Genomic DNA, 12,578 nt, shown 5'->3' with positions numbered 1-12,578 from the left:
TTTCTTGCTGGCAATCTTAAGCAGCATCTCAGTTTTTCTTACTTTGTATAAAACAACCTACTTCCAAGAAATCAAATTATAAACTTTGTCTCCCTCCTTGAAAATCTGCCTTTTCTTGCTTCAGTGGGAGAGGTATAAAGATGGTATGCAAAAGGTCTGCAATACGAAAACAAGGAATTACAGCTTTCCAGTCGGTGAACTTCTAGGTTGCTGAGTGTACAGGCAGCTCCCAAGGCAGTAAAATTAACCTCCTGCCTGAACATTCAGCAAGGCTATCAGGGTAAATCTCAGCTGCTGGAGAGGGCCAAGCAGAAAGCTTCAAGATGTGTGATCAGTAGGTGAGGAGTTGAGCTGCACTTAGAAGTTTCATCATAGGCTTATCGGTAGGAAAGTGTGAGCCAGTTAGTTCAGGTAAAATGATTTTTAGCACAAAAGACTGGAGTGTTGAGGTGGAGTTTTGGAGGAAAAGTTAATGGTAAATTTGCAACAAGAGCCAAACTGACATCATCTAGTGGTTTTCAGTTCAGTAACTGCCCCTGTACACAATGCATTATTTATTCTTTTATGCTCGTGTTTAGCCTGTGTTTTGAATTGAATTCCTTGAAGGTCTTACCTTCATTTAAAATGCCCAAACTGAAGTGGGATGTAGTGAAAATGCAATTGCATTCAGGGAAAAGAAGCAGATGCTGTAGCCTCCTTGCAGTTGCAGAACACTAAAGTAAAACCACAGAACAGTTTAACAAATTATGTTGTTTCTCTGTAATAGTGGTGGTTAGTTCGTCAGCCCTTCACCTTTTTTCTACATTGGTGCCTGGTAACTCATCTCTCTGCCTGGAGCCAGGTCGTCAACTGGCTGTTAGCCTAGTGTGGAATGTGAAGCTCTGACAGGTGTCTGCAAGTTCTTGGCTGAACTAAAGGAGCAATTACTTCTTGGATCTGATGTCCTCTATTTTTCTACACGTATCTCCTCAGTTCCAGGGGAGAAGAAAAAAAGTCTTGCTGAAAAAGCCATCTGTGAGGTTCTTCTCTTTCCAATTAAAATGCATCTGCCTTAATTCAGATATTTTCCTCTTCCAGTTCAGTAATGCAGCCTCCACGGAACAGACATTCTGGCAGGGTGGAGGGGGGTGGGTATGTCTCAGTGCAGCCCTTAGTTCTGGCCACCTCTGCTGAGTGTCCCTACCCACATGGGTACAACACCTTCAGAGTGACACTTTGGCTGATGCTGAACATTCAGTACAGGTGAGCCTTCTTGTACTGAAGATAAACTTGAAAAGATTGCTGAGAAGGTTTTCTAAAGGCAGACCATTTTGAGTATTCACCTGTTGAACATGCTGAAACTGGAACAGCAGTGCTTCCCGCAGGGAACAACTTGTTTTATGGGAAACAAGGCCTTCTTAAGAGGCTCATTTTAAATTACTGGGAAACTTTGGAAACTGTAGATGTTTACTCATCCAAGTAATACACTCGATAGTTTTTGAAGGTCACTCTCATGCTTTCTATGCAGCTTTCTGAATCTATAAGCAAGGTCAGCTGTGAGATCAGACAAGGTTGTTCAGGGCTTTATCCAATTAGAAGTCTTTGCTCTGTGCTGTCTCCTAAGATTTTAACTTGGAGTGTATATATTGTTGTCTTTTCCCTTCCTTTCACTAAATAATTTCATTTACGTAAAAATATTGGCTACTACTACAGAGCTAAATAACTTTCAAAAGCTTTTTTCAAGCATCCCAGTTCAGTTGACCTGTTGTTTTGAAGGATGTTATCTGTCCAATTTCTTGGTATGTGAATAACGTTGTTCATCTATTAAATTGTTCTTATTTGTTAAACAATGATTGTAAAACCTGCTAGGAGGTATGAGGATGATGTGTGGAGAAAGATTTCTTAATTCTCATAATCTTCATCTGCATCATAAGATGTAGTTGGTTTTTATTCTATGAAGAATCGATGCATTAAGGAGTAGAGATGGAAGTAAAGCTGTGCGCTCATGCTATAATCTGTGAACATTTGGATTAACATACAATGTTAACTGTAATTAGAAAACATTTCACAGTAAGCATGTGGTTCATTGTATTTGAGAATAATGTTGTGTACTAGAATCAGCTTCTGCTAATCACCAACTACTATTGGTAAATTTGGGACTACTTTTCCAGCACTCTTTCTGAAAGTGCCCTGAAGAAATTTTACTGCCTGTTTGATGTATGTATATGGAGCTTGATAAAACTACATGCATCAGATCTGTGTTTGAAGGTTTGTGCTCCTGAAGACTTGTTTATGCTCTTGAACAGCCCTGTTTGTTGTAGGTAAAGCAGTCAGGTATTGCTGGCTATGTTCATCATTGCACAGGATCAGGACCCTGATCAAAAAGATGCTACTTCCACGTGTAGACAGAAGAATGCATTAAAATTTTTCAGAGGCACAACATTGAGCATGCCCTAAAATACAGTACGTCCTGTATGCTCTGCAGCTACACATTAAAATGGAATTAATACTGCTGTAGTCAGTGTGATCCCCAAATCTAGTTAATATTTATATTCCAAAGTTAGAATGTTTGGCCTAGATATAATGACAGCATGACTTCACTTTAATATCATCTGATTTGAGATTCAAAACCTTTTAAACATGGTAGTTATTGCATAGTTTCCTATGAGAGAGACTACTTGTATGTATTCTTGCACTTCAGCCATGTATGGACACAGATTATTTCAGTTCAGCATGTGTTTGTTGATGGTCAAGGGAGAATGAGGGTTTTTTTTTCCTCCCAGAAAACCCACCTATTTCTGCTGTGTTTAATAACCACAGCTTCAAAGCCTGAACGACATGCCATTCTTGACATCTTTTATCTGCTTCTCCATCAGCTTTTCATATCAAAGAGATTAGTTTTGCCATACTAGCAAAATTTTAAATTTGTTCCAGGTTATTTGCATACAGGCTTTTGGCCAGTGTATGCCTGCCTGTGTTAGTTGAGAGGATTTTTCAGAATGCATTTCCACTGAATTATGTGTGGATACTCATATATCTGAAGGTCCCCAGCTGTATAAATATTTACAAGATTGATAATAGGAATGTTCTGCTAATAGAATGGACGAGGAAAGATGTGCTAGTTGTTGAGAGAATAAAAGCATGTATTTGACTGATTGTGGAGGAAATGATAAAACTCCTTTGAAAATCCAATTAAAGAAATGGAGGGAAAGAAACAACTGCTGAAGACTTAACTAGGAGATGGTTAAAAGTTATCCAACACATTCATCAGGCTTTTGGCTGCGTACATACCAAAGAAATTGCCATCCTAAGAAATGCATACTTCCAAATGCCTTTATTTATGGAAGTTTGTTTAAATACATCCCATAAATGTGCAGTTTCTTATGGGCCATGTAACAAATCAATAACACATTTCCTTTCTCCTCTCCCTGTTGAGGCACAAGTCACTTCAGTGTTTTCAACTGTGCTTTAGTAGAACGGATACTGGGACAGACTGGTCCGTTTAAAAACACCCCCACCAACAGACATATTTCAGAAGCTAACTTGAAACCATCCTGTAAAATAAAGCTTTGTAGCCATGTTTACAAACAGTCTTTGCTTTACAGGAGACCCAAAGTGCTCAGCTTTCTTACCAGCTATTACCCCTTATTCCCCTGCCTGAGCTATGAAAACTCACTTTATGAAAACGTGTTTCCCTGCTGGTACTCTGTCTTCATATAAAATGCCTTCACTGATTTAACACCTAAACGTTAGCTCTGAGGAAAGCTGAACCCTCTCTCACTTCTCCCCTCCTGCCAATTTCTGTGTAAAAACAAAGAAGAGAAAGAATGAGATGACATTCTTACCACAAAATAATTGAATTTATTTTAACAATGTCTGGACGTTTGGCAGGCTTTGCTTGGTGAAACTGTGTGTGTGTGTGTGTAAAAGGTGTATTTGAAACTCAGCATCTTCTCCAACATGTCTCACAATCGTTTTTTAATAAATGTGGGGGGGAGGGGAGATTGCTTTTTCTAATCTCAGATGGAAGAATGCCAAATTGAAACATTCCACTTCTACATCAGTGCATACATTGTGAAGGTTAGTGCTCTCTCCTGTGGCAGATTTAATGTTAGGTGTATCTGAGCTGAGGACACTTGGAATTGGGTCTGAAGGCACTTGGACAGGCTGCCCAGGGCAGTGGGCAGGGCCTGCAGTGCTGGATTCAAGGAGCATTTGGACCTGCTCTCAGACACAGGGTTTGAATTTGGGGCACTGTTGTGTGGAGCCAGGAGTCGGACTCAGTGATCCCTGGGGGTCCCTTCCAACTCAGGATGTTCTGTGATGTGGAGCCCGTACCAAAAATTGAATGGGATTATAGTTGAATATACGTAAGTAACTCTAACACAGTGCATAAAATTCCCTAAGAAGAAGAAAACATCCTTTTAAAGGAATAAAGTATTTATTTCTCTTCTCGCATTAATTTCCCACAAAAACCTGTATGGCTTTCTATACGTGAGTACACCCTGCTGGAATCACGAGGGCTTTCGTTGCTGGCGCCTCATGACTGCTCGCTGCCCCCGTTTCAGAAGCGAAAGGCTGGGGCCGCCAGCACCTTCGGTGGCTTTCGTCAGCGCCTCTCAACGTACGGTCTGGGGGCACAGGCCGCAGTCCGGACCCCTCAAGCCACCCGGTCCGGTCGCCTCAGCCCCGCCCCTCCGCTCCTCAGCGGAACGCCGCGTGCCCTTCTGCCGGGCGGGGCGATGCGCGGGGGCCGCCGGGAGCGGTGACGCGTGGCCGAGGCCCCGCCCCGTGGCAGAGTATATAACGGGCGGCGCTCACGCTGTCGTTCTTTTCCGCTCCGGGTTTGCCGACGCCGTGCGGGTGAGGCGCGTGCGGCGGGGCAGGCCGGGCCTGGGGGAGGAGAGGGGAGGGTGTGCGCGGGGCTGCTCGAGGGGAGCCTCGTTGCGCCGTGAGCGTGGAGTCGTGCCGCGGAGCGGTGCGTGGGAACGGTAGAGCGGGGGGCGGCGGGGGAAGCGAGATGAGAGGCGGATGGGGGCGAGCGCAGGCGTAAAGCCGACGCGTCCCGTTTGAGGACCCACGCGAGGCAGCGCGGCCACGAGCGCGCCGGGCCGCACGCCTCCTCGGATTAGCGTGGAGCCGCCCGGCACTGGGGCGCGGCGTGCGGTGCTCGGCCGCGGGCGGGTGGAGGCTGGGAACCCCCGGGGGCCGCGCCGTCGGCGCCGCGGTGGGGGAGGGGGAGGCCGGGACACGAGAAAAAAAATGGCCGCCCGCTCTTCCTGCTGCCGCCAGCTCACAAAATGGAGGACGGCGGCTCGGGCGGGGTGAGTCACACACAAAGGAGAGGGGCGGCCCCGCCCTACGCGCCGCCCGTGGCCGCGCCGCCGCCCCGAGCCCCCACTCCAGCCCCTGCCCGGCCCGGCCGCGCTGCGGGGAGGGGGCGACGGCGAGAGCGCGCCGTAGGGGACCCGCGCGGCCGTCACCGCCCACCCCTCCCCTTCGCTCCCCTTTCCCCCCTCCTCCCCCCCCGGCGGGGCGGGGCCGGGGCTGCACGGCCCCCTCTGCCCCCTCGTCCGGCGGGCGGCGCTGCTGCGGGACGGGGGCGGCCGCAGTAACCGGGATTCCTTCTGGAACTTTCAGGTGTCGTTTCTCTTTGGCCGGAAGAAAGAAGCTAAAGACCATCCGAAATGGGAAAGGAGAAGACCCACATCAACATCGTCGTCATCGGCCACGTCGATTCCGGCAAGTCCACCACCACCGGGCACCTCATCTACAAATGTGGTGGCATCGACAAGAGGACCATCGAGAAGTTCGAGAAGGAGGCGGCTGAGGTGTGCGAGGCGGCCGTGTGGTGGGATCCCAGGGGGGGATAGGGGCAAAAGAAGGAAACTGGGAAGTTCTGTTGCCGTAAGGAGACAGGTCGAGATTGTCTTGGTGATTGTACTAAAGCATTGGATCTGTCACATTGAGATGAAGTCATTGAGGCGTAGAATAAAGGAAAGAGCCTGAAGGTTACCTCTGTACGCTTAGAATCAGAATGGGAGTTCCCAGCTTCAGTCTTGGTCTGCATTTAGAATCACAGAATCATTAAGGTTGGAGAAGACCTCAGAGGTCATCTAGTCCAAGCATTGGCCCATTCCCACCATGCCCACTAACCATGTCCCTCAGTGCCACGTCAGCAGGTTTCTTGGACGCTTCAGTGACTCCACCATCTCTGTGAGCAGACTGTTTCAATGCATCGCCACTCTTATGGAGTAGAAATTATTCCTGATATCCAATCTGAACCTCCTCTGGCACAACTTCAGGCTGTTGCTTTGTGTCATCCTTCTGTTTAGTTGAAAATGCAATGGTCAAGCTTGTCTCAACATGAAAGAGTCCAAGATACCAGTTTGTGAACCTGTGGAGAATATTCTGATTTTCCTTTGTTTTTTCTTGAAGACAAAATAGCGCCTAATAAGCACATAACAGAAGGAAATCCAGTGAATGCTGGGCTCTGTGGTTGTTAAAATACTGACTGGAACACGGATGACATTAGTAAGAGGGCTAGAATTTGTAGTGGACACTTGATAGTAGGACTAAGCCTTAGGAGATCCATCATAAAGATGTGTTAGCACAATTAACAAGCTGTCAAGAGGGTCGAAGTGTCAACAGGTTAAATAACAGCAGTTGGCATTTCTCGGTAGTAGTGCCAAGTGAATCTAGGCCAGAGTTTTACAAGCAACAGCAACTTTCAGCATAAGTCACTCCCTATTTATAGCTTTTGCTTTTCAGTGTGTATTTCATGGTCTTTATGAGTAAATGAAAATATATATTTAAATATACATATATATATATATTTTTTCTGTTTTAAACTCACAGATGGGCAAAGGTTCCTTCAAATATGCCTGGGTCTTGGACAAGCTCAAGGCTGAGCGTGAGCGTGGTATCACTATTGATATTTCCCTGTGGAAATTTGAAACAAGCAAGTACTACGTCACCATCATCGATGCTCCTGGACACAGAGACTTCATTAAGAACATGATTACTGGAACTTCTCAGGTAAAGAAATAAAATTAAGGATGTGGGGAGCTCAGGGAGACTGCTCCTTGGCTGGTTTACAGCAGGGAAGTTGCCCATGCGCTTTAGTGCTTGTGTAGGCTTTATAACAAGGGCTTTTTTTTTTCCTATCTTTTCAAAGGCTGATTGTGCTGTCCTGATTGTTGCTGCTGGTGTTGGTGAGTTCGAGGCCGGTATTTCTAAGAACGGGCAGACCCGCGAGCATGCTCTTCTGGCCTACACCCTGGGTGTGAAACAGCTGATTGTTGGTGTTAACAAGATGGATTCCACTGAGCCACCTTACAGCCAGAAGAGATATGAAGAGATCGTCAAGGAAGTCAGCACTTACATCAAGAAAATTGGCTACAACCCTGACACTGTAGCGTTTGTGCCAATCTCTGGTTGGAACGGGGACAACATGCTGGAGCCTAGCTCTAACGTATGTTTCTTTTTTTTTTTTTTTCCATATATTATTAAATTATTTAGCAGGATTTTTAAGATAAATTAAACAACAGTTAAATGCGTATTTTTTTTTAGTAGTAGTGTTTCGAAACGTTGAAGTCAGTGTGAAATCCTAGCACTTTACAGATTCTTATTCTGTGGTGTTTAATGCACCAAGACGATGCTAAGGAGTTAGATCAGTCAGTTCATAGCATCATTCTGTTAAAATGGGCAAGTGACTGATGCTTGGGCTGGTTTTGTTACAGATGCCGTGGTTCAAGGGATGGAAGGTTACCCGGAAAGATGGCAATGCCAGTGGAACCACCCTCCTGGAAGCCTTGGACTGCATCCTGCCTCCAACTCGTCCAACTGACAAACCTCTGCGTCTGCCTCTTCAAGATGTCTACAAAATCGGCGGTATGTGTTCACTACAGTGCTCGTGTGTGGGACAGAAATGCTACTGTTTGCCTGGGAACTTGAGTGAGAAGTATCAAAATCCTGCCTGAAATGTTCTTCTCCATAAGGGTGTAATGTCTTAATTGGATTTCTGAATTCACTTCTCTTTTGTAGGCATTGGTACTGTACCAGTTGGCCGTGTGGAAACTGGTGTCCTGAAGCCAGGCATGGTGGTCACATTTGCCCCCGTCAATGTTACAACTGAAGTGAAATCTGTTGAGATGCACCACGAAGCCCTTAGCGAAGCTCTGCCTGGTGATAATGTTGGCTTCAATGTTAAGAACGTGTCTGTGAAAGATGTCCGCCGTGGGAACGTTGCTGGTGACAGCAAGAATGATCCTCCGATGGAAGCTGCTGGCTTCACTGCACAGGTGACTTTTGCAACTGTTTGAAGACGTTAGAAGTGTAGGTCTAGATTGTGAAATACAGAACCTTGCTCTTTGTTACCAGCGGGCTAAGCTGTAAGGTGATACAGACTTGTGCTCTGAGATAGGGTTTGCCTTAAACAAATACATGAAAGCTGTGGCTCTCTTAAGTCACAGCAGCCTGTGGGGAGCTTTTCAGAATTGCCCTGGTGTAACGTAATTGCTCACTTTCTTAGGTTATTATCCTGAATCACCCTGGCCAAATCAGTGCTGGTTATGCCCCTGTGCTGGATTGCCACACTGCTCACATTGCCTGCAAATTCGCTGAGCTCAAAGAGAAGATCGATCGTCGTTCTGGCAAGAAGCTGGAGGATGGCCCGAAGTTCCTCAAATCTGGAGATGCTGCCATTGTTGACATGATTCCTGGCAAACCCATGTGTGTTGAGAGCTTCTCTGATTATCCTCCTCTGGGTAAGGCATTTCCTAAAATGTGCTTAATGTTGAGCTTTGGAAAAGGCACTCCGTGATATCTGGTGTTAGGATGCAGTCTTCTACATAAAATAATAACTAAAAGCTGCAAATTCAATTGTGATTTCAAAATGAAACCAAAACGCAGGGATAATGGTTGTGCTGTTGCTGGAGTAGCTGAATGATAATCCCAGTCTCAAGCAGAGGTTGCTTACCTAGCCACTGTTGCACGTCGTTGCTACGCAGACAATGCTGTGGGCTATGAGAAGGAAGTCACAAAACACGTTTTTGTTTTCAGGTCGTTTTGCTGTGCGTGACATGAGGCAGACAGTTGCTGTTGGTGTCATCAAGGCCGTCGACAAGAAGGCTGGTGGAGCTGGCAAGGTCACAAAGTCTGCTCAGAAGGCCCAGAAGGCTAAATGAAAATTCTGTACATCAGCTGCCACCTCAGTCGTAATCAGTGGTGGAAGAACGGTCTCAGAACTGTTTGTCTCAATTGGCCATTTAAGTTTAATAGTAAAAGACTGGTTAATGATTACAATGCATCGTAAAAGCTTCAGAAGGAAAGGAATGTTTGTGGACCATTTGTTTCGTGGCAGTTTAAGTTATTAGTCTTTAAAATCGATAAATTTTTTAAAATGGAAACTTGACCAAAAATCTGTCACAGAATTTGAGACCATTAAAACAAAGTTCAATGCTATGTCTCTGTGTTCTTTGGGTTAATATTAACCTTTCAGGAAAGAAAAAATACATATGGGCCTTGTGGGATAAGAAAAGAGCATTTATTGAGTGTGTTCGGAAGTTGTAAAAGAATCTCATTTTTTGTTTCTGAAGAGTAAAAGTCAGGATTAAAAAATTAGGATTAATGTTCAGCTGTATCTAAGCCTTAAAATTGCCCTTGTGCGGTGCTTTCTTCTTGTTAAAAGGTGGTTTCTAGGTTGAGTAACACAAATACAGGCACACTGTATTGGTGCATTCTGTGATGCACTGAGGAAGCCAAGAAGACTTGCTCTCAGCGGGAAGTTGTGTGAACAGAAAGGCCGAGAAGCATAAGGAATGAACGTGTGGTGGGTTTCTGTTAGTCTCTGGCATGCACCTTTCTGACTGTAGTTAGAAATGGATTTTTCCTTAGATCAGATGGAGATTTTTCAAACTTTAAAAAAAAAAAAAAAAAAAAAAAGTTTAAAGTCTGAATGATTGACAGTACATGGCAAAACATTCCATAGCAAAATTAGGAGGAAAAAATGCTTTGTGATGTCAGGCAACCACTGAAGCACCAACTGTTAAAGAATCTTGTCTGGTTTTTACTTCAAAAACAAGGCTGAGAACTGCCAGCTATTTTGCTGTCTTCTGACAGAATGCTGTTGCACCCACCCTGCTTGATGGATTTGAATTTGGGGGTGACGGGAGTTTCTACAATGGCTGAAGAACATAGAGCTGCATTTCCCAGAGCAGTATGATAAATGCACAGGGGTTGGTCAGTACCAAAGGACTCAGTGAGACTAAAACTTTCATGTCTGCTTAACGGTTGGATCAGTCACACATAGTGGAATTACATAATGAGTCAACAGAAAATTACCATTAGTTGTTAGGTAAAGAATGTTGTGGGATGTACATAAATACCAGCTATGCTAGGTGATGGTTCTGAAATAAAACAGAAGACTTGCTCTGAATTGCTAAATGTAGGCAAGCAGTTAGTGGGAATAGAGCTGACTTCCATAAATGATGCAGTTGTGTTACTAACCTCTAACATGCTTCCCCCACAGCATCCCCACATAAGCTTGAAAATAATTCTGTATTTCTGAAGGGTTGCTGCTTTTCCATGGCACCATATGTTTGTTCTGTTGTCTGTTAACACCTCTTCTAAAAAAAAAAAAAAAATTAGTTTGAGTTACTGCTATATTGTTTTGCTGTTTGTTTCCCTTCCCTTCTTTAGCTGACTGCCCTGACTAGATGATCCTAAACTGCTATTACTTTTCAGGCTTTTTGCTCTTTGCCCCTTTTGGCTCACGTTCTATTAATCATCTTGGAGAATTTACACCAGATTTGAGTGTGTAGGTGTACTAATTGCAGTTGGAAGCAATGGCTGGAGCACTTACATCTCAGTAGCAGATGCTGGAGCATAGTAAAGGATTCTCATGGCAATACTTAGATCCTGCTTCGGAAGGTTCGTTAGCATCCTCACGTACACAACAACTGAGGCATATGTATTGTTGCCATAATAAAGCTGAAGAATCTTGCCAAATTTTTGCATGCTTTTTTTCAGTTAAATAGTCTCTTCCAGGCAATTTTAGTCAAATAGGTTCAGCAAAGCAGAAAGTTCTAATTGGGATGAAATGTGCTTTAGCACACTGTATCTCCAGTGTGGCCATGTATGAGGTTTCTTATGCATTCCTGCTACCAAGTCAAATGAGTCTTAAAGGATTGCAGCATGTTTGGTTTGGCCAGCATGGCCTGGATGTGCAATATCCAGCCATTCTGTCTGCAGTTTCTCCGTGTTCTTTGGACAGCATTGTCTTAAGCTGGGTGTACTTACAAGTAAGTTGCAATTTGGAAAATGCTGTGAGTAACTGATTCAAGCTGAAGCCTGAGGGCATTGGGCATTTGACGTATCTGTAACCCAAAGCAGCAAAAGCTGAAGGGAGGGCAGCAAACAGGCTCTGTAGCAAATTGAAGCTCTTCAGCTATTTCTTCTGTCAATCATGAAAACTGCTGAACGTGGCAACAGCAAATGCTGCTGGGAGATGATTTCATATTCAAATTGCCTGTCCAGTCAGGCTCAAAAGCTGGCCAAGAAACCCCCAGGAGCTTTTGAATGCACACACTTGTTCAAGGGGAGGTTCTGACTGTAGAAAAGAAAATATTAAGCCTACAGGGACAGGCAGCACTGCAGCTAACAACATTACACAATTAAATGCTCCTGAATGCTCTGCCTGTGATGCCATCAGCAGCTTGCAAATATTACACCTCAATTTCACACCAACTTTTTTTTTTTTCCTATTGTAGACTAGTTTTCCTTTCTATGCACTAATGAAATGCCATCTCAGTTCTTTTATTAATCTTTGACCACATGGGGAAATTGTTAGACTTTTGTAAACAGTACTTGGAAATCAAAACTACTTCAGTCAAACTTCTAATAAATGTTAACAGTTAAGAATTGTATTCTGACTGCTTTGTTCTTTACACGACTCTCACAGCTGTCCCGAACTCCTTTCATGCTGTCCTATAGTGTTAGGGCTGTTGCTGCAGGAGCGTTTCCCCCATCAGCACAGTGTTTCAGTGTCCTTTTAAGGACAGCATTAATTTGATCTAAAGAACAAACGCAAATCATCTGATTTTCATTTATATTGGTTAACTGGGTGGTGCCTATCTGGGGCTGGGAAGGTGGCAGGAGGCCATTGGTGAGAATGGCCAGCCCCTGCCTCCGCAGTGGCACCTGGCCACTGTGTTTTGGGTTCTTCAACATCCTGCTCCAAACTCTTGATGCTCATTTTCACTGATCACCAGAGCAGCTGCATTTAGGAGACTCCCTTGCTCTGAAAGATGGAAGCTGAGTCTTTCTTATTTATTTATTTATTTTTAAATCTTCTGCATCAAGGCAGGCCAAGGTCATTTTTGTGCACTTGCTCTGCTGCCAGCCTTGAGAGAAAAGGCACAGGAAAAGGATTGGTGAGGACTAAGTCAAAAAAGCACTGGGTGACCAAAGCTCAATTTTGTGATGAGCTACATGCTTCCATCAAAAACACTTCCATCCCCTTCTCTACCTTTATGAGGGTGGCTGCAGAGCTTCATACTGGTTCTCTAACATCCCTTGCAATCTCTTACTCAGCCTGG

The 12,578-nt window shown here is 44.5% G+C and overlaps 1 protein-coding gene across 1 annotated transcript; it reads left to right on the top strand.

Annotated features, from left to right (window-relative positions):
• The first annotated feature begins 4,759 nt into the window (after nucleotides 1–4,759).
• Nucleotides 4,760–9,444, top strand: EEF1A1 (eukaryotic translation elongation factor 1 alpha 1). The gene is made up of 8 exons (XM_042823922.1): nucleotides 4,760–4,842; nucleotides 5,620–5,810; nucleotides 6,838–7,017; nucleotides 7,157–7,453; nucleotides 7,722–7,872; nucleotides 8,026–8,282; nucleotides 8,513–8,747; nucleotides 9,043–9,444. The coding sequence occupies exons 2-8, from the start codon at nucleotides 5,667–5,669 to the stop codon at nucleotides 9,165–9,167; spliced, it is 1,389 nt and encodes a 462-aa protein (XP_042679856.1). The 5' UTR covers nucleotides 4,760–4,842; nucleotides 5,620–5,666; the 3' UTR covers nucleotides 9,168–9,444.
• Nucleotides 9,445–12,578: the final 3,134 nt, after the last annotated feature.

This window comes from Centrocercus urophasianus, unplaced genomic scaffold, assembly GCF_019232065.1.
Source record: "Centrocercus urophasianus isolate 14NV4802_14NV808 unplaced genomic scaffold, USGS_Curo_1.0 seq_10, whole genome shotgun sequence".
Taxonomy (NCBI): Eukaryota; Metazoa; Chordata; class Aves; order Galliformes; family Phasianidae; genus Centrocercus; species Centrocercus urophasianus.
Note: the sequence above shows the minus strand (reverse complement) of the source record. Positions and strands in the feature narration are given on the sequence as shown.